The sequence below is a fragment of the Melospiza georgiana genome, chromosome 20 (genome assembly GCF_028018845.1).
Source record: "Melospiza georgiana isolate bMelGeo1 chromosome 20, bMelGeo1.pri, whole genome shotgun sequence".
NCBI lineage: Eukaryota > Metazoa > Chordata > Aves > Passeriformes > Passerellidae > Melospiza > Melospiza georgiana.
In genome coordinates, this window is record NC_080449.1 from 8741961 (window position 1) to 8765141 (window position 23181).

Below are 23181 nucleotides of genomic sequence, written 5' to 3' on the forward strand. Positions count from 1 at the left end.
ATATAGGTTTATAATAATTTTCTTTTGGAAGAAAGAAAATTTTGCTAAGTGATCTTGAGAAGATGGAGATAAAGAGAAAAGGGGCAAAAATACACATTTGTGACAGGAAAGAAGTTAATCTATCCTATACACTTAGCAGAAAACACAACACATAAGACAAAAATAAACTCTACAATTCTGTCAAATCTGGATTCATGGTATTTTGGAAAGCAACAGGGGAAACTCTCCACACATCCTCTCACTAGCACAGTATTTACTTGCTCACAGATATTTTTTTTTTTTTTTTTTTGGCTTTCAGTTAATATTTTCAACCCAGTTAATAATTTCTTTTCACATGTGTGATATTTCAGAAGCATGAGCTGGCCCTGCTGCACATGTTGGGTTGGTTGATGGAGGCATCAGGGGACAGCGTTTGCCTGCACTCATTCCAAGACCTATAGAACAGCTATTTTTGGCAGAATCAAGACTCAAACACAACTTAAACATTTTAGCAGCAGCAGAATTTAAAATATTATAATCTTACAAAGAGATTTAATAGTTTTCAGGCAGGCTGACTGGAAAAATAGTATATTTTAACACACAGAGAGTAATCACAGTTCTAGTGTGATTTATTCATCATGGAATTCAAGTTTTAATTTGATTCAGCTACCTGCTAGGCAAGTCTCTGCAGGTAGCAAATTCAAGTTGATAGAAAGCTTTTCAGAAGCATCAATTAACAACAGTTATTAAAACAGTGACCTCTGCCAGCTCTGGTGAGATGACACTTCCTGCTTGGATAGGCAATGAGGAGCGTGAAAAGAAATCCAACACCACTCATGCTGAGAGAGCCACTTCACGTCTCAGGACTAAATTAGACAGCTGGCAGCATCCCTGACATCTGTACAACAATCCTGGAAGTCTTTGCCTCCTCTCACAGATTCTACAGGTTCTGTTGGGTTTTTTTTAAATTATTGTTAACACAAGGCTCTTGCTTTTCACTTCTGCAGAACCTCTATGAAATGCTCGCGGTTTCCTGGCTCCTGTACTAAATTCTCTTGTTTTGAGCAACTTCTCCTCCAGCTATGAGTTTCCTTGCCAGGCTGTTTTCTCATACAGTTGTTAACACCGTCCTCTTGTCCTTTCTAACAAACTGCTTCAGCAGTTTCCTCTCTCTTCTCACCCAATTTCCAAGTTTCTCCTGGTGGAAGATTCCAGCCAGGATCCTCTTGGCTCATCTTTCTCTTCCCTTCTCATCTGCACACTGACTTGGTCTCTGCTACTCCTGCAATGCCTCTGTTCCTGCTGTAAAATCTTTATTCATGACACATCAGAAAGGAAAAATATTCTTTCAAATAACTAACTGACTTCGAACTACCAGGAGGTGAGGGGAGGGCAAAAGGAGCAAATCTGAGTTGTGCACATTTCTTCAGTCTTGGGGCTAAACCACAGAATGAGCAGGAGGGAATTTCAGCACTGGAGAGTAGGAATCCACAGGTGTGGGAAGAAGTCAGGATGTGTGGGCTGCAAGGAATTGATTTGCTAAGACACCTTGAACAAAGCTCCCAAATTTGCTAAAATTTTTGCCCAACCCCACTCCACCTTCAGAGGGGTGGAAGCACTCTAAGATCCAAACCTGAGAGAAGGCAGACTTCCACTGATTCTTAAAAATCCTCCTGCTTTCAACTTTGCTATGGATGTTATTTTGGTCATAGAGGAATTATGCTTTATTACTGAGTGGATGCAAAAGATTAAGTTAAGTGCTTAAATAGTCTAGCAGTGTTTACATATAAACACAGGGTGGTCTGCTGCAAAAGCATATGCACACAGAGCTGTATCAAACACTCACCATCTGCACTTCTCACTCACAACAGGCCAAACCTGGTACAGCACTTAAGGACACATGTGGAATCGTTTGGACAGCTCTCCAGAAGCCATGACAGAGTGTTTAAGGGTTGGATTTACAAAGACATTTAGAAACCTAAGGCTGTGATTCAACAATTTTCAGGCTTCAGCAGCAATAGTGACATAAGGCACTGACACATCCCCTCCTGCACAGCATTCAGCCCCCTCAGCTGTGCTGTGCTGGAGGAGCTGGAGCTCACAACTGAAAAAAGAAAAGTATTCGTTTAAATCTAAACCAGTTTCATGATCCAACTCCCTGTGTGGCTGCACACACAATTCCTGGCACTACACATCATGGGCCAGCACTGCTGCACACTGGGGTCGTCCTATTTCAACAATAAAATATTGGTTTATGGTAAAATGTTGTTACTTAAGAGGCGTTGTTTATACAGCAAACACAATTCAGAATTCTTCAGTGCCACCGTGAGCCCACTGCTAAGAGATGTGGTGCAGACCTGCCTGGAATGTCCTCAAAGGTCTGAGCTGACAGTGATGGCACAAATGAACACAGGTTGTCCTGGTGAAAGCCTCTGCAATGCAAACCTGCTGCTGAATCAAACAGTCTCTGGGCATCTGCACATTTACATTAAATATGAACAAACAGCTTTGTAACACACTTTATCAGTGCATACTTTGTTTTTTAATACAGAACAAAATGACATCTCTTCACAATGCTGAATTCCAGTGCACCACCTTAAAAAGCATAACTTTAATAAGGAAATTTTAAGTTACAAATAGAGACCTTGCAATCCAATTCCCAGGGCTATTTTATTATAGTATTGAAATAGCTTTCTTTGTACTTATGTGGAAAGCTCTTCAAAATGCCTTTAATTCACAGCAGTAATCACGAGAGGAATATGGATATTAGAATGTGTGAAAACTGGTTAACAAAACAAGCATGCATCTACTTTACAGTCATCACCAGGATCCTGCCTGAGCCTGCACTGGTCTGTGCTTTATGAAAAAGAAAAGCATTAACTCCTTTACACACACCTTGAGAGGGAAACCAGCCCTCCCATAACCATTCAGCATCAGAGGTAAAATAATTTCAGAACCAAAGTCCCACAGCACAAATGCATTGTTTATATTTCCACTTTATGAAACATGATGTTGCACCACAACAATAATAATATTGTTATTATTAACAACAAATGCTAAAAGCAGTAATTTTCAAGGGCCTGGGTAAGAATTAGAATTATTGCATTAGATGGTTCTTGAATTATTCCTGACTTTTCAAGCAATTTGAAAAGTTTGAAATTTTAAACTCAACACATCAGCCTAAATTGCACATGCACACACATTTCCATACAGCAGAGCTGAGACAGAACTCTTCAGGAGAAACCCAACCCAGAGCCCTTTAAAAAGGAAAAAGAGCATTTTCACACAGACAGAGCTGTGCCCATGGTGTTCCAAAGCTGGATAATGCCCCCACCCTCTCGGGGCTCACCTGGGGGTGCAGGGTCAGTGCTGGGAGGTGAAATCCTGCAGGCAGGGACAGGGGGTGCAGCTGATGCTGACCCCAGTAAACACCAGGCCCTGGGCCTCAAAGGAAGGCACAGAGTCCAGTCCTGCCTCGAGGAAATGAGGGGCTGGGATGGTTTCTTGGCCAGCCAGATTCCCAGGGGAAGTGAGTGGGGCTGTTTCCCATCTGGGAAAGGCCCTGCTGTGTGCACCAACCCCCTGATGGGACCCTGACACCATGCACCACTCCCCACTGTCACTGAACTTGAGTTCAGCCTTCTCAAGCTAGAATTCATTATTTTATAACATGTTATTTTCAGCTCTCCTATTGAAGATTTACTGCAACAGCAAAGCCTTCTCACTCTCTTTCTTTGTGCTTTATTTCTCCCTCAACAGAGCAGAAATTACAGTACTTACCTCCTTTTATGAACAGCAACAGATGATGCATGATACCTATTATTTACTCTATACTTATGGGAAGCAGAGAGATTTTACCTTTGGGTGCAGTGAGTGATGAACAGGAAACACAGATGTTGTGCCCAGTCAGACCTTTTCACACTCTGGGCTTGACCATGACAGGCACTGCTGGCAGGAAGGGATCTCAGTGATCACTTCTCTTAGGCACATCAGCTCCCTGAACTTAGTGAAGGCATCACAAATTCCAGAGGCTGGGAGGAAGGGAAGATTAGGGATCTGACCCTCTGGAGAGCAGAGCAGACCATTTCATACACAGGACTAAAAATACACAGAATTAGCATGTGAAGACTCAAATTTTAGGCTTCATCAATAGAGTTCAAACAGCCACTCCAAAAACATCATCCACTTCAAGGTCTAGAGCTTTTGTTAAAATTATAAATTATGGTAGAAACAGGCAAGTCTTAATATCACTAGTTCTAAGGGTACTTCAGATACTTGATATCAGCCTTTAAGGATCCTTAAGATCAATTTGTTCTGTAATTAAGAGGGAAGCAAAGGTGAAGAAAAAAGCAGAAAAGATGAGATATAAATGTTGCACAGCCCACTGCAATTTATTACACAAGCTTTTACTCATGCAACTTTTGTGATCACTTAGTTGAAGTTTTCTTGAGGGAATTTCATAATTAGTCTTGGTTTTTAGCTCTTCAGAATGATGATCTGACCAAGTACTTCGATCTGCCTGTGATACTACAGAGATAAAAATCTATCTTACAACTCAGGGGTTTATCAAAAGACTCCTTCAAGGTCATCTTCACACTTCAGTAGAAAAACTGGAGATAACAAGAACAATTAGGCATTTATAAACTCAAGACTCTCCCAGCACAAACATTTAGGAGAGAGAAGCCCTTCAGAACGCTATTTTATAAAAAATATGCTTTCATCACTTCTTCCTCCAGCATGACAAGCTGTTCCTTAGGTTGGGATTTTTTATAGGGCTTATGGAAATTAATTGCGTGGCTTCCGCTGAAAGTCAGCATGGGGGAGGAGGGCGAATTCCCTGGAGGAAACTCTCTGAGAAAAACTCTCCTTGAACAGAAAAGTTGGTTAAAGGAAAGGGCTCCTCATGGCTGTAACTCCTGGGCTTGGGGAGCACAGTGCAGACATGGCAGCAAAGTGGCAGCAGAAATTCACTGCTCCTTTCTGGCCATTTCCCCACTCCTGTAATCAGATTCCCTCTCATTTGTTATTTCCACTCACACAAGGATCATGTGCAGCCCCAGCAGAGATCACACAGGTTTGAAGTTCACTGTGGCTTTTGAAATGTTAGAGCCTCTGAGCTGGAGTTTAAAGTCTTTCATGGGGCTGAGAGCTGGACTAAAGCCAGAATAAGAAATACAGAAATTCAGAAGTGTAGTCCTGTAGCTGCGTTGCTTGACATGACCTGCAGAGCTTCACTAAAAAATAAAACCTAAGCTAGCATTAATGCCAAATATATCTAAAGTAGAATAAGCCCTGCAAAATTACCATGTCTGGTGCAATCTGGGAGAAAAGCTCAGCCTACTAAAAAATAATATGATTCTGTTTATGTAGGCAGACTAAGAGAGGAAAGTGCCCAAGTGGAATCCAAGGAATGAAGATATCCCAAGGTAAGCACAAATATTATCATTAACACTGCCTAGCTTAGCTCCAAATACATTTCCCAATCCTCTTCATGAATATCGAGCTCAGAGCTTGTGAAGAGCAAATTCCTTTAAGGCACGTCAAGTTGCTTATTCAAAGTAAAGAAATTCCAAGTTGTCAGATAATTTCTAATAGTAAACAGATACAGATTAAAAAAATAAAAAAGGACAGTCTATGCATCCACAGTCCCTTATATAAAACAAAGAAAAACTAAATCCTGTCCACTGTAATGTGACTGAGTGGTACAAAATAATCCACCTGTCCCAGGGTCTGGACTTGGCCAAAAGCCAGGGTTTGAACTCTGCCAAACATCTCCAAAGTGCTGCTAGAGAAGAGCCAATAAAACATTTCTTGCAGACCCTGCAGACAACAGGAGCCTGCTGAACCCGTTCTGATCAGCAGCCCCGGTGTCTGGCCTGTCTGTCAATGCCAGGGGCTCTCAGCAGGGAGTGGTTTATTATTCTAATAAGATGCTCCAATGAAGAGAGGGTCAGCTCTGAATCACTGCCATGAGAAGATTTAATTAGATTTTTACACTGACTAAAGACATTCCCTGCACACACACTAAATTTTAAATATGCAGATAAATGACAGTGTCTTTTAAAGCAAGGCTACTTTTGTTTTCTTTCTGTTTCAAATTCCCTGTTTCTATTTTTCCTTTCTTTGAGATAGCTGTTTTCATTACACATTTATAGTGTCCAAGCTGAAAGGTTTATTGTGAAAGAGTTCAATAATTTTCTGATTAAAACTCTCTGGGCAAACCTGAACTATTCCACCCAACACAGAGCTCTGTAATTTCCCAGGAAAAGGTCTGAAAACTCATACCCAATTAAAAATTAGAAAAACCCAACAAAACAACCCAAATTTTCTTCATCACACAGCAAATCCTGCAGAACAGATTGATATTGAATACATGCATGTTATAGACCAATGCATTATTGTTATTAATATGCTGTTTTAATTAAAAATACACTGGATAAAGAAGAGAAAGAGGCTGAGCTGTGTCTGCTCCACACAGCTGCAAACTACCTGTATGAGCAGACAGAATGTTCATTAATGGTAACCTCACATCAAAGATTCTTCTAAAAGCCACCAGAGGAACGCTGAAGTCAAGCACGAGGGCCAGAGCTATTAGGGCAGTTTCAATCATTAGGAAACCATTATCTCCAATTCATGCTGCTACCAGGATACAGGTTCACCCAGTAACATGACAGCAAATTATATGATTAATTAGCTCCCACATAGCTACTGTGAGTCAACCAGTTGAAACTGATGCCCTTCAGAAATGGATAAAATATCACCCAATGGTAGCTACTGGCTGCACAGATCTTCCTGCAGTTGCATCCCAAACATCAGTGAGCTTGCAGGTGTTTGAAGGGAGCTCCCTAGCCATGCCCACTTTGTATTCACTACCCAGTGCACAACATGGATTTCTGTATTTGATTTCTCTTTCACCATTTAATTATTTTCACTCTTTTGCCTAATTGCCATCATCAAGTTTCCTGTAGATTCAAAACATGAACTACACTGGCATTCTTCTAATGGCACCCATTCTTAAGAGCACTTCATAGGCATTTTTAAAAAGAAGACAAAATATTTGCCTCCTTTGGCAATTTGGCAAAAGAAACAATGAGACAAACACTGCACAACTGCACAACAACTCTGAAAAGGATGATGGGAAAGCTGGAAGAGAATGCAAACTGAGAACAAAACAAATGAAATTACATCCAGCACTGAGAACTTCCCTGCTCTGCCTGGTGCCCTGCACCCCATCCCACCAGCTGAGTCAAGTGGCGAGATGTCAGCAACAGCAAAAATAAAAACCAAACACGCGAAACAAAACAAATCTCTCATTTTGTTCTTTTCAAGGGTTTAAAAAAAACAAACCCAAGGGACATGTGTGTACAAACATGACCCAGTATTTCAGCAGTTAGTGCTCCCTGACACCTGCACAGGCTCTGCTCACTCAGAGCTGAACTTTCCTCAGTACATCCTCTCCTCCACGCTCAGGAGACAGGAATGAACGATTTATTTAGGATCTGAAAACACCAGGAGTCAACAGTGGAGAGACCTTATGTGAAAGAAAACAACTTCATCCTTGAAACTCTCCAAAACAAACCAGAGCAGGTTAAGAGATGAAGAAATATTTGAAACAACCTGAAAAATCTAAGGACCATCCAATAACCAGGTTCTCTGTCTACTTTCCTCCCACCAGCATTTTAAGATATCTTGAGAATTTCAGCAGAATGTATTTGAAAGACTTGCAAAATGCAGACCTTCAAGATCCAGTATTTATTTACTGACACTTTAACAAAGCAATTAATACAAAAGCAAACTGTTCACTGGCATTAAGAGTTTTTTGGTGGAGGGTGATGCCTAGGACACCAAAAACTAACTGGCTTTAATACAAACCAACACAGAAAGAAATGATTCAATCATGGCACTGCTGAGAGATGCAAAAGAGCAGGACAGAAAGAAGGCTATTACAACACTCAGGCTTCAATATCAGAATTTTTATCCCTATTGATGACTTAATAAAAAACTGAGGGAAGACAGAAATTGTAGAACAACAAAAAGAAATTAGCAGCAGCAGATAATATTTTAGTTGTACTAGCAAAAATTATAATTGATTTTCTGTCTGTGGTGTTAAAGTTGCTATCTTTGCTCTGAAAATAAATTTTAATTTTAAAAGCATAATCATATGTTAAAATAGTTCCACCTGGCATTTTCTGTCCATAAACTCATTTTACAAGAGGGATACAGGAGCCACCATTGCTCTGTCATGTCAAGAAATCCATTTCATTTCCCTAGGAATACCTAAGATTAGAAAGCATTACATTTGCTTATCATCTGCTATGCTGTAAAATCAGCTTGTTGAAGGAGGAACCTTTTGTTTAAATGAAGAGCAACTTCCAAACTAGAAAAGATCATGGAAGCATCAACACAGAAACTGTTTTTAAGCCAAATTTCAGATTTAAAAAAAATCATGCAACTATTACTTTAAATGCCAAGCACTCCTTGTAGCACTCCTTTCAATTAACACAGCTTCTCACTGTGGAATTTTTAAGCAGGCTACTATAATCTACATTATTACTTAATGTAATTTCTTCAAAAATATCTGTTTTCTCCTTCCATCAGCCACTGCCCTCAAACTGTCCTTCTCAAGGTTCACAAGAAGTGGGCTCAGCTCTTTTCAAGACCTGTCTACATGGCACACACAAATCTGTCACGAGCAAAGGCATCATCTCTGCTGAGCAACTGTCAAAATGCAAAAGCCAAAATGAAAGAAGGTTCTGCATGTAAAACAGGGAAGGAGAAAAACCTGGGTTTGGCTTCAGGGGAGCTCAGCTTTACAGGGCTATTTTGGACACAGATATTACATTCTGACTTAAAACACATCAAAACCGTAGGGTATTTTTTGCCACTCCTACAGCACATTTGGTTTTAATACCAAACACTGAATACAACGATCAGTAAAAGAGTTCAACAATTTGAGGCCACAGAAGTTTAAGCAGCTTGACACAGACTGACAGGCTGCAGCCAGGCTCGTGTGGAATTATTTCATGTGCTGGCACTTTGCCTTCCATCACTGAAATGAGCACCTAAAGGCAAGAACACAAAGGATACAGGATAATCCATCACCACTCATTTATCACAACAAATGCTGGCAGTGGATATTGAGAGCTTCCTATCAGGCCTTGCAAGTAGGAATTATCTGGTCATTCCTTCATTCCTCACAATGTGTCATTCCCAGAGTCTGGATTTTAGAAAATATTACCTGGTCTTGAACAAGCAAAAAGAAAAGGTAGAAGTCCAGACTCTCTGCCTGGATGAGGGCATCTGCTTTGTGGTTATTCCTTCTTGCTCCATTCACTCCCAGCATTCCTGCACAGCCTCCAGATGATAAAATTCTCACCATTCTCGCGGGGAAACTGAGGCACAGAACAACTCAACAAAACAGTAATTTGCTCTGCAAGAAGTTGTTTAGGAGTCTCTGTATCTTGAAGTGCTTTCAAACACACATGGCACAGAATGAAAAGGCTGAACACACTCCACAATCACATTTTGTGAGGGATGGAGTCAAAGCATTACAGGCAACAGTGGAGCATAATGATCATACACAGAATGCAATTTTTATTTCATTTCATTCCAGGTAAGCTCAGCAAACATTAAATAAATGATTCACTACTTTACCACCAACTCTGTGCCAAACTTACTTTCCCAAAACTGAGTTTCAAAGAACAATCCTGAGCAACACTAAGGCATAAATTTAATTTCAATACAAAACCTGCTGCATGGAGGTGCTTTTGGTTGCTAAAATTAGAGGGCTTACTACAGGATTCCCCTGGCCATGACTCACAGACAATAAAGACACAGTGTGCAGCCACAGAAAAAAGCAAACCCAAGTCTCCAATGTTAACAAGGTCTTCCTGTGCAGTTTTCTCCCTGTGTTATCCATGCAAAGGTAAGAATCAGATAATAATGATGAGGTAGCAATGTCCATCACACTATTAATACACTTATTTTCACAATAACATGCACATACTGCTGAGTAACATCAGTGAAATTGAAAGGCTGGTGTTACTCCTGTGCAGGCAAAACCTGCACAGCACAGAGCAAGTGCCTTCCAAAATTGACCCATCAAGAATGGAAATAACAGTAAAGTAGCATCTATAAAGAGATAAAAATGGAGTCACTTTACCCAGGGAAACTTCTAATGGTTCCATTTTATTTATTTTTTCCCACTGTGTGTTGGGAAAATGGGACTAGAAAATAAATACCAAAATACTCCAAATCATTTTAAGTGAAGATTATATTTAGAGGAGAAAACCATGAAGTCATCAGCTGGAATTTGCTACCCCAAGCTTTTTTTCATTTAACTCATCCATAGGATTCCTTGTAAACACATGAATACCCAGAGAATGCCCTAAAGTGAAATTAAAAAGTAATAACAGTTATTTTTAACAGCAGGTAAAGGAAAGCAGAGCAAAGCAGTTCTGTGTAGTTAGGAAGGACAGCCAGGCATCCTCTCAGACCCTGCATGTCAGGAGCATGGCCAGAGCCTGGCACCACCACGGTCCCAGGGATGGGAACAGCCCCTGAGCTCCCAGGACACCCCCATGGTGCAGTTCAGCACCTGGGAAAACTTCTCCTTTCTAGAGTTACTGCTGAAACTACTTCAATTTCTTTATTTCCAGGTAAGATTTGCATTTTTGAAGTTTTTTACCGTGCTACACTCCTAGAGCTTCCTTCTCAAGGGTACAGGGGTCCCCTTTGAAAGCACTTTTATCCCCCTGCCAGCATAGCTGTTTAGTTTTCCTCTCAGATAGACAAAGGTTATTTTGTAGAGATAAAGAAATAAAGTTATTAATTAATACATTCTCCATGGGCTTACACCACCCTCCACAATGCAATTATACAATAAAGCTGGTCTGGCTAAGCCACCAAAATATAAAGACCTTTTCATTCCACCTTATTCCAGCTCTGCTCCTCCTCTCTGACAAGGGAATATACAACCAATGCAGATGGAAACACTTGCTGTAATACATTTTTGAATTTGGCAAGAGGCAGTTTTAATTTCTTCTTTTCAGACTGTCTGCTGCAGTAAAGCAGCCTCAAATCCCCATCCCCCAAATAGCAAAGCTTAAAAAAAAAAGGAAATGGGGAGGGGGTTAAAGCAGTCTTATTATAAAATCACAGCTTTAGCAAAAGCTTTGATATCATTATTGGGTTCGTACAAATTTCCTCTCTTATCTAGTTTGTTCTTCATTGTCTTAATTAGTTCAACCACACGTAGTTTGTGTTCTTTTCCACTTTTTTTGACACAGAAACAAGCAGTTAAACTAGTATTTGCAGTCTTTAATTACACATTAAAATCTTCATCCTTGACTTTTTTTTTTTTTTTACTGAAAGTACAGGGATTCCCTACAGTGCAATATTAATGTTCTGCTCTAAATGCTGCAAGGGCATCTTCTAATGGTTGGGGCTGTGGAACAACTTTTAATTAATTGCCACCTTTTAATGGCACAGTTCTCACACAAACATTACCTTTAAGGCAAACATACATCAAAGAGTCAGAAATTTGCTCTTTTACAACAGAGCTGAGGTCCCCAGTAATTCTAAACTCGCTAAGGGTCTTCTGCTCTGGATCTGTGCATGTTTTGGAAACAGCAGATCAACACTGCTACATGGCCCAGAGTCTCCAACAAGATTCATCTTTTTCACTTCCCAAATCCAGTGTTCCAGTTAATCTTCCCCAAAGTGGATGGCAATGATTTCAAATTGCTGTGCTCGGTCACACAGGGCTCCACATCACCCAGCAATCCTGTAAGGGGGATTATTTGTGCAATATGACAACAAAACATCGACAGCCACCAGCCCCAGGTGCTTTTTGGCTCGTGTCTCCATGACAGGCACGTGCACAGAGCTCATCACATCAGTCCACAGTGGCTCACAACATACTTGTAGAGAAAGCTCCATACACAATAAAGAAATTGTGAAATCTCAATTGCACACACTCTCTTTCCACAGTACTTGGTTATAAGAGCTGTTGAAAAGTGAATAAATAGAATAGATTTTTCCTCCATGTTAAAATACACTGTGAAGTTTTATCTCCTAACTCCTGATGTATTTTATCTCCTCATGTTTCCTGCCCAGAGCAGCTGTGCCTGCCCCTGGATCCTTGGAATTGCCCAAGGCCAGGCTGGACAGGGCTTGGAGCAAGTGGGATAGTGCAAGGTGTCCCTGCCATGGCAGGGGGTGGAATGAGATCAGCTTTAAGGTCCCTTCCCCCCCAAACCATTCTGGGATTTTTTAATGCATATTTCAGTAATTTACTATGGATAAAGCAACATTCAAGATCCTTTTGTATTGTATGGATAGAAATTATTCTCCAGTTAATGAATATCATAAGGAACATTTAGTTTCAGTCAAAGCATTTCCTTTGGACAATCTATGTTGATCAATGCCTGCTGGTTTTTTGTAATTACTTTGTAAGAAAATATGCAGCTGTATAGTACTTAATGGAATTAAATTAAATTCAGCATATAACTGCAGCCAAAAAAAAAATAGCACTGATTTGGCATAACAAAACAAAGAAGATTACTGCAGAAACCCCTGCTGTCAGATATATCAACATATTAGAAGATTAAATCAAGATTAAAATGTTTAAAAGAATTCTGTTTCTAAAGATGCACAGAGCAGCAAAGCTCATGTTCTGTATCTTTGGTACCTACACAGGTCACAAAGCATCTGTGAAGTCCCAAAGTTAACATGATACATAACCCAAGTGAACAGCACTGGAAACAAACCAGAGAAATCAGACAATTTAAGAGCACCTGTTTTAAAATTTACCTGTTACACTGAAATAAAATTTCAACTGGATTACCCCTCCTCTCTTTTTTGGAGCAGAGTTTTGTAAGGTACCTTTGGCTACAAGCTGTGAGATGACCACTGTTATATCCCTGCTATGTTACTGGATTTAATCAACTGGAGCTGCCTAATGAAACCCTTCATGAAATAAAACTGTACTGTGGAGTTTTTTCTTTCCAGCTACATTATTCTGAGTGCTCAACAGTAAATACCACTTAACTGAGACAGATTGCCATTACATTGAACAGCAGACCCTTTCCCCCATCACATTTTAACAAAACGCACCCAGAGCAGCAGGACAAAACAACATCCACTCACAGAGCTCTGGAACATTTGTTTCTGCTGCTGATATGGGCAGCTGGGAAGGAAAAATATCTGTCTTTAAAGGCTTAGACTCATCTCATCCAAATGACAAGGGCTGGGTAACTCACTTGAGTCACACCTGAAATTCATAAAGGACAATGCAACATCCACCCAAGGGCTGTTCTCTGGAAAACTGAGCTCAAGGCAGCTTAATGATTTGTCATCACCCTGGAACTGACCCTGATCATTTCTTACACAGGTGGGTTCAGTCAAGGGAGATGCTTCCCCAGCTTTGGGATCCCAAATCTGGCCCCACAACCCCTGAACACACTGGAATCAGAGTGGGAGTCAGGGGTAAATGGCAACACACTGCAACTCCCACTGAAACAGCTTCACAGAGGAGCTCTGCAACAGCAGTTCAACAATTGACTCAAAATAAAAAGAAAACAGCACAATGATGTGATCCAAACTGTGCACAAGACATCAAATAATAAAATTAATGTTCGATTGACATGGTACACGGCTGCAAAGTAATTAAACTTATTCTTGTAAATATTACTGTCTTACAATATAAAGAACTAATTTTAAATCTTTTTTTTTCCATATAAAAGGGGATTAATTTATGGAGCAAAAGGGTCACATGTTTCAGCAACATGTTCTTCTACAGTTCCTGTTGCACTGTCTGGCTAAAATCAAGCTAAAGAATTCGGTGAGAAACTTAAACATGAACAGGGATATGAAATGAGCTCCCAGTCTTGAAAGTTATTGGAAACTGATCTCTTCCTTATTAATACAATTCCCCATCATGTACAAAAAGATATCTCCATGTTCCAGAATGCAAACAGAGTTTTAATCTTTAATTATATTCTCAACCTCAGCTCTTCTGGAGAGAAGTACAGATGTGGGTCTGAGGATTATTGCTTTATTACATTATCATCTCCGTGGTATTTAATGAATATTGATACTTAATGCAGCTTTGCCAGTATAGGCAAAGAAGAATTTCAGAACTGCACAAAACTTCTGATGACTTTTCTCAAAACAGAAAATACATGTACACACTTCACTCTTCTACTCTTGAACATTCCAGGAGGAGGCCCAAAGCTTGGAGTCCTGATACTGAATTATTGCATTGTTATTATTATTATTATTATTATTATCATCATTATCAACAACATTATTGCAATAACAACACTGGCTGTTAAATAACCTCACCCCTACACCTTGTGTCACACTGAACTGAATCAGATTCACCACTGAATTTGGGTTGGAAAGGACTAACACAGCATAATTAAACAAGTTCTCTTAAAAATTACAAAACTTATGAACATTTATTGTCTTAAGCATCTTTTGCCATTACCTACAGAAATACCTGCCTCTTTCTTACGTACTGAAAATCCCTGAACTTAGGAAGCAATTAGATGCTGTTTATAAAACAAAATGCTGAAAAAATGCTTTCCTCCAAAAAACTCTTGGCAAAGGGCTCAGGATTTTTCCTTAATGCAAAAATGATAAATTATACAAGTTAAGTTCCAAAGAATTTATTCTGGCACATTTGATGACTGGGTGTATAGTGTGTGTGTGTGTGTATATATATATATATATATATATATATATATATATATATAGCTGTTAAAACCAGCAACTTTTTAATTTAATACTATATCCTTCCTTAAGAGTAATTTTGAGTTTCCTGAAGAAGGCTCTTGACGAAAGCCAATGGAATCTGACAGTACTAATTATATGACAGAACCATTGAACAGATAAGACATTAATGCTGTGACAGAACAACACTTCAAGTATGCTGGTACTAAATTAAACTCCAATAAACACAGAGTTTGGGATATCTGTACAGTTCTGTTCCAAACCTGCTGAGCCAGGAAATTAACTTTTTAGGGAATCCACTCACTATACAGCATCTTTAGTAATGCAGTTCCAAAGGATGCAGAAAATATGGATTTCTTTTGAATATATCCTTCTTCTCTAGAAAAATTATCCAGATGAATTCTGAGGTATAGAGAGCAGATCAGAGACCTCCTCCATCTCACCCAGAACAATGAGTAGAAACAGAGTGGCCATCCAGAGTCTCTATATCCTCAAGTCTTTGTTATCTCCTAAAAGAAAAGTTATCTCCACAGATTTTATTTTTTTGCTCATTCATCTAGAACAGTATCATGGGCAGCACTGTCTTTTCCTTTATTAAAAAGAAAAAAAAGTAATTTTGCTGGTGTGCTCCTAGCAATAGAGTACAAATTTACAGAGATTTTTACTCAATCTATTACAGTATTTTCACTGTCAAGTCAGGGCATATATCAGACCACAAGAGGTTTACAAGACAAGTTGAAGAGCCTTAAAACAAAGAAACTGGACTCTCTTTTACTCAAACCTCTCTGTTCATTGAGCCTGAAGTTGTCAAACAAGAACAAGACTTCCACTTGTTTATTGTTTATAGTGTGCCTATTTCTTCAAAACCACAGAGTGACAACAAATGACCCTAAAAGGCACCATAAAGGGCAAGAGTCTCAGTACCTTCTGTAGTGATCAAGTTCTTGTTCTGGCAATTTTCTTCCAGACAGAGAAGACAGATGATCATTCTGGGAGCACTGAGAAAGCCCCACACAACACAGCTATCAAAATCACAGGGTTTCCAACTGAGACTCCTAAAAATCCCCATTAAAACTGACTGACTCTTGTGTGTGCCACTGAACTCCACTGCAAGAGCACAGAGAGCATCCTGGCCTTCCTCTTTTCCTCCTTCTACAGCTCACAGTGGCTCACTGCTGCTCTCCAGCTGGACAGTGACACACCAGATTCCCTGGGACCCCAGCAGGGTGGTCTGTTGCCCTAATTTTTTAAGATTTTCTAAGCCTTCTGATGTTGACATTTTTGTAGCGAGCTTTCTCACACACTTTCTGTAAATAACTCATTGTTTTCCATTCTTTTATGGAGGAAGAGAAATCTGACAGACTGTTAGTTTGTCCAGTGTCATTGGAGAGGTGGCACTGTCACCCTCCAATCCACTGTCACTTTTAGAAAACTATAAATGTTAGAGTCAGAAAATAAACTTTTCTTTTTTCTTCACCTCGAGAACAGCGGTGTGAGCTTCTGTTCTTTTGTGCCCTATAGTGACAGTGGTCCAGCAGCAGGACTGCCTGTGGACTCCCTGCTCTCAGCACTCCCCAGAGAATTCTGCTGCCTCAGGGTCTCAGGGGCAACTTCCTAACTGCAAATTTGTGGTGCCAAGCAAAATAATACCAGATTAATTAACTGCACCAATTCCTACATTTCAAGAGGACAAGAAAAGCCCCACCATCATTTCCTATTGTCTTTACTGATTCCCAAGCAGGAGCAGCCACCCTGCTTGTCAGCAGGGCTGCACACAGACACTTCCCCAGGCTCTGGGAGGAGCTGACAGCTCTCAGCACTCCAGCAAACACTGCCTTGAGATTCCTGAACAGAAGGAAGGAACCCGCAGCCAGATGAGAGGCATGTGAGGGAATGCATCCATTAGCACGTACAGGGAGATGTCTTGTTAATAGAAGACAGAAGGAGGGACAAAGCAGGCAGAGAAAGCAGCCAGCAGTTAGTCATTTTCTCACACACATCATTTGGCTGGGAATGAGACACACATCAATCCAGGCTTCCTTTCTGCGCTTTCAGAGCCAGGGAAAACCAATACTGAAAAGCAAAACCCAACGCCAAAAGGCCTCGCTTCAAAACTGCTCAGCACACTTACAAGTCCTCAAATAAACAGGGAGAAAATGCAGATTTTCCTCATAGGGCAGAGAACTTCCATTTTCAAAAGCACCTTTTGGATTTAAAATTGTTGCTCTGTTTCAGATATTTACTAGTGAAGAATTAGAAGCTCTCACCTCCAAACCAGAGCACATCAGAGGACAGCCTAAGGTTGGGGAGGAAAAGGAATGAGGACCTGCCAAGAATCACTTTTGCCATCACCAAAACCTTTTCTCCAGCTCCTGCTGTGAGCATAAAACAGGAAGAGATGGCTGAGCCTCCAAGACAGGCATGGGTGTGCTTTGCTTGATTGGTTTCTTTTTTAAAAAAAAGGCATTTTGGAGGGGAAAGAAGAAAAGCAGAGCAGGGATAGAGACTGAAGGCTCAAGTGAACAGTGAATTGAACAAAACTTGATTTTTCTGCTTTTATGAGATGAAACACCATTTGGGAAGTTTTAGTTTGTGGAATACAACCCAAGTCTCACACCAGCAGCACAGATCAAAGACCTGGATGAACAAGAAAACTGCTCAGCTTGCACCACTGCCATGGGGAACGTGAAGCACAATAGCAAAAGTTACTCATGCAGTTTCTTCAGGGAACAGGACCATAAATAGACAGATAGTAACCTACCCTCTAATAACACCTGTAACTCAAATACAGACATGTTTACTAGTAAACCAGCCATGTGCAAAATCTGCATAAGAATAAATTTGTTTTAGGAGATTCTTTGCCCAAATCATCACCTCTGATACCTCCTGAGCAAGTGTTTCCTGCATTCCTTTGCTGGCAGAAAGGATTTACTGCAGTGTTGATATTCACTCCAACCTGCTCTCCTGAAATGACATTTTGGCATACAGCTGGTTTCAACTCCTTCTGTTTAAGAAAAGCTCAAGATAATATAGCTGCTCTGAACAACATTTAATAAACACTTGACTCATTGTTACTCAGCCCAATGACTTGTCACTGAACTTAATTTTAATAGCATACATCAAAGCAAAAATAGACCAAGAAATAGTTATCCCTTTCTTGATGAATTAATAAAGCTTAAAAAAAAATCCTTGAACTGCCATGGGAATATTAGGATGCAGGATGCCCTTTCAAGGAGATCTGTAGTTTTGCATCTGGATGTTTTCTTCTTTTGCATTTTATAAAGAATGAAGGGAAAAAAACCCCAGTGCATGATTCATCACTATTTGCATGAAACTACAGCAAAATCAAGATATTAAAATCCATTTGTCACACCTTTTTTTTTTTTCTCTAAATACTTTTCATAAGCCTATTTCAATAAGTCTTTTCATAATCTCCTTCTGTCCTGTGCTGGAAACAAGATACTGAGCCCAACAGGTATTTGATTTGCCTTAATATCACTATTATTCTCTCAAGACACTGAGATAGCAAAGAAGAACAAATATGGAAAGGTCAGAGAGGAGCCAGAGAGGAGGCAACCAGTGACAGATAAAGGGCCAGCTCAGCAGAAACACATTTTCCCTGTGAATAATGCTGGAAGTGGTAATAAGATACTGAAACATAATTCAACTACTGCTTAAAGTTTAGCTACCACACTAAAATTTCAGTCTATTTGCAGATCCTAGGTAAATGCACCACTGAAGGAAAATCATCTACAGATAACAAGCCATATAATACCTTTAAATATGTATATTATGTATCTCACATTAAGGTTTATACAGCTGCAGCTGTTAAGGAACAGATTTTTCTATGCAAAAGTACAAGTTAGCTCTTTATACATATTTCTAGTAACTAGAGATGCCATGATTAAGAAATAAGAGAAAAAACACCAAAATACCTTAAGACCTTTGAAAAATCTGTGTTAACTGATATACCAGTATTCCAGTTTATAGACTTCCTGGAGAAGAAATCCATTTGATGTTCCAGATACCCCAACAAAGAAGGAAAACTAACCAGCCAGTTTGTCACAAGATACTCCTGTTCCATCCCACATATCAGAGAAACAAGATCTGGTTTTCCAACTACTGCTGGAGCCCCCTTCAAACCATTTTCCTTTGGCTGATATATTGGTAAAACAATACAGCATTTTATGGACTCTTGGATTACCAGCCCTTTCAAGTTAATATACAAGGGGAAAGCTCTGTTGACTCTGATTTTTTTCACATTTCCTGTAAGAAGAAACCCTCTAAATGTTAACCGGTGAAATCTGGTGACAACAGGGACTTTTATTATTACAGCTACAAGGTTTTTCGTAGCACAGTGTTTATACATCAGTGACTCTTGTTTTGTGAAGAAAAGCAGGCAGTTTCCACAAACTACAAGGATGCTCAGCACAATGAACAATTGCTTAGCACTTCATTTTCTACATAATAATCATTTTCTTACAGGTAACTAAATATATTTCAGGTAGTTTATTAATTTATAAGCTTTGTTGTGCACATCTCTGTGTTTCTGGCATCACCACACACAGGCTGCTCAAAGTGTTGATACTCTCTGTCCTCAAAACAATTTCTAAGTGTCCTCATAATTGCTTGTCACCTGTAAAAGAGGTTCAGATCCGATGCAAAATTAACATATGGTGAACAGATGGACTCAGAACAGACGTTTGCCGAGAAAGTACTCACACCAAAGACTTTTTGGCTTCAGTCTTTTAGGACCTTCAGAAAAGTCCTGCTTGAAGCTCCAAGTCATAACAATCAGGTGAGCAACCATTCCTCAATGACAAGCTTGTGTTGCAAAAAGTTTTTTAATGACCTGCTACAAAGAGAATGTGTACGGAACAAAAACGCAAGCACGAGGTCGCTTATTACGATTACTGAAATTATTATTATGATTGAAAATTAAACCAAAAAACCAATAAGTTAATAAGAAATGTTTCACCCCCCCTAAGCATGGAAACTCTTCCAAATATTCCATTACTTACTGAGGAGGCAGGACAAGAGTTGTTGGCTGGGCTTTGGGTCTGCGCTTTGCAGAGACTCCCATCTGGTTGGCCGAACGTTTCAGAGACTGCTGATTCAAAAGGCCAGATGCCAGCCCAGCATGGTACTGCAACTGGATAAGAAAAAAACATATATATATTAAAATACACACCTCTGCAGTACTCTGTCTGTGTCAGAGCTCTGCTACCTGTGGCACCTGATTCAAATTACAGCCAGTCAGGAAGTTGGTGTGTGATATTTCAGATATATTGCTGGGTGGAAGACAATAAGGACAAAAGCACATGGGGAAAATCTGCTGTGAAATGGGAGCATTAGGGCAAGTAAGATGGAAAATCACGGACTTCCTCTCAAGTCTACCTCTCTTGAAACTTGGGCTTGCTTTTAAACATTGAAACTGTTTCTCCTCTCTAGGGACTAAACATTCTCACTTTAGGAAGAAGATAAGAGGAAGACAGATGCAACCTTTTCACAATATAAACCAGCTTTTTAGAAATAACACTCATCTTTTTCTTCTTAAACATAAAACCACAAAACATTTGCAAAGGAGTTTCTATCGCTGTAAAGAAAAGTCTTGTTTTTAAAATACCTGCTTGCACATCTCCATAGCACTGCAGAACAATTCACATTCAGCAGCTTTCTCCTCAAAACTTCTCTTTTCCTTTGCCAATAAAAGACAAATTTTTGAAGGACACAACATGAATCTGCAGGATTTTGAGCTCTCAGATTTAAGAACAGCTACAGGGCTCTGCCTGCCCTGCAACCACCTCCAAGTGCAACAGGTTCTCCTCTGAACACTTCCAGTTACATTCTGAGTGCCCCAATTTTGAACTGGAAGGGGGAGGAAGATTCATTGTTGGACAAATGTGATTTCCTGCATCATTCCAGTACCTGGATCTATGTGTTCACTACATTGTCTGAAGATTTGTTCTGAAAAAGATGAATTGTTTCACAGTTAACCCCTCTAACCCCATGGTCTGCACATAAAAAATGGGTTCATCAGGAAAGTATGATTTTAAAATGTTCAGAAAACGAAATGGTCTTAGACCAAGCTGTTCTACAGGGGCTGAGTGAAAAAGTGGGATGAAAAGCTTGGAATGATGTACCCAAAACCACCTGTGAACAGGAGGGGAGCAGTGCCCTGACTCAGATGTCACTGCTCAGCACATCCAGGATTTCCAACAGGCTCCAGGCTCCCTTGGCTGCTGTGCCACGTGAGCTCAGCCTGGCACAACATGAAGACACATCACATTGCTAATGGGAAGGGAGCTGTGCTCTGCCAGGGAAGGGGGGGATTTTACTGCCCCAACCAATGGATTCTGCTCAAATTTGTTTTTCTCCGACAGTTTTCTGAAATGAAAAAAAATCAATGAGAGCGATGGAGGGTCCCTGTTTGAAAGGCCATGTTTCAGTGTCAGGGCTTAGTTTTCAATCTTCACTACCTGAATGTGCAGGGAGTGCAATCTGCAGGGAATTAAAGGCAAAGACAGGCAGAAGAGCCCACTGACTCAAGGTATATGCTTTTCCTTTTCCTTCCTGCATCTTTTTGTGCTGGTGACACCATCCACTGATGTGCCCTGTGCAGGTGTTTCAGGTAAACAACATTATCTGGACACTTGCTCAGAGATGGAAGTAATCACTGGTACTAATCAGAGATGGATTTTAAAGGTAACCTCTTAAAAACATTTCATAACCTCCCAGCTAGTGACATTTAGTGGTCAGGCATTAAAAAACAACCAAAAATCTACTAAAGGAATAAAAAACCTCCAGATTTTAAACCAAAATTTTGTCCTTCAAGGCTGACTCAAGTGATTAAGTTATTTTTATTAATTTTAAGTATTTCTCCCTAATCTACCTTTGCTCTTAGGAATGCAGGTCCAACTGTCAAAACCTGTAAGGGCCATTAAATATTTACCAAACCATCTTTATAATGGGAGAAAAGGTCAAAGTTAATAAAACTGACAGGCAGCTTCTGTCCAGCTTGATTTATGCATTATTAAAGCATCACACTGTACTGCACAGAGTGCTCTCCTTTTTGGGGACAGGGGGTTTTCACTGAAGGGACCAGGAAATTGTTTCTTAATCATTTTTCTGAGGAGCAGAAGCAAGACTGAAAAGAGTGCCAAAGCAGGACCACAGGTATCAGAACTATGGCCAGGAGATTTATGGTCTGATGGATAGAAAATACAGGAGCCATTCAGTTCCCTTTTCTTCTTACAAAATCAACACCTTTGTCTGCCAGCACCAACCATGAGAGGAATGTCAGCTAAAAACACACCAACCCCCCCAGCAAATTTTTGCTTACTAACAAGAGAATGCCATTTCCAAACACACTCTCTCCACTTTAGGGAAAAGTGCTGAAATGCACTGTCAGAGGATGCTGTGGGTGCTAAAAGGCTCAGGCAGGGAGGCTGAGAGGAGCTCATGGGACACAAATCCTGTTTGGGGTTAATGAGCACACAGAAGCTCAAGGAGTCCTGAATCCAGGGAATGCTGGTGGCTGCAAGAATACGGGGAGAAGGTTGTGGAGACAGGAGGTGACAGAGCTTGGGTTGGAGCAGCAGAGCTGTTGTGCGCCAACACCTTTGGGGGGGGAATTTGAGACCTCATGGCCAAAAATTGCAGAATCACCGATGGTCAAACCTGCCCTGGGCAATCCCAACAACATTCCCAACAATATTTCCCACAGCGTTCCACACAGCGTTCCACACAGCGTTCCCCACAGCGTTCCCCCACAACGTTCCCCACAACGTGCCCCACAGCTTTCCCCACAGCTTTCCCCACAGCTTTCCCCACAGCTTTCCCCACAGCGTTCCCCACAGCGTTCCCCACAGCGTTCCCCACAGCGTTCCACACAGCGTTCCACACAGCGTTCCACACAGCGTTCCCCACAGCGTTCCCCACAGCGTTCCCCACAGCGTTCCACACAACGTTCCACACAGCGTTCCACACAGCGTTCCCCACAGCGTTCCCCACAGCGTTCCCCACAGCGTTCCACACAACGTTCCACACAGCGTTCCACACAGCGTTCCCCACAGCGTTCCCCACAGCGTTCCCCACAGCGTTCCACACAACGTTCCCCACAACGTTCACCACAACGTTCACCACAACGTTCACCACAACGTTCACCACAACGTTCACCACAACGTTCCCCAGAGCATTCTCCACAACGTTCCCCACAGCTTTCCCCACAACGTTCCCCACAACGTTCCCCACAACGTTCCCCACAACGTTCCCCACAGCGTTCCCCACAACATTCCCCACAGCGTTCCCCACAGCGTTCCCCATGTTCCCCACAACGTTCCCCACTGCGTTCCCCACAACGTTCCCCACAGCGTTCCCCACAGCGTTCCCCACAGCGTTCCCCACAACGTTCCCCACTGCATTCCCCACAACGTTCCCCACTGCGTTCCCCACTGCGTTCCCCAC

At 40.8% G+C, this 23181-nt stretch overlaps 1 protein-coding gene across 1 annotated transcript in view; it reads right to left on the reverse strand.

The window, feature by feature from the left end:
• The window catches only part of MED27 (mediator complex subunit 27), an 85958-nt gene that overhangs the window by 32735 nt on the left and 30042 nt on the right, over positions 1-23181 (reverse strand). The window contains exon 3 of the mRNA XM_058038356.1: positions 19737-19867. Within this exon, the coding sequence (XP_057894339.1) occupies positions 19737-19867 (131 nt within the window). The remainder of the gene's footprint in view (positions 1-19736; positions 19868-23181) is intronic.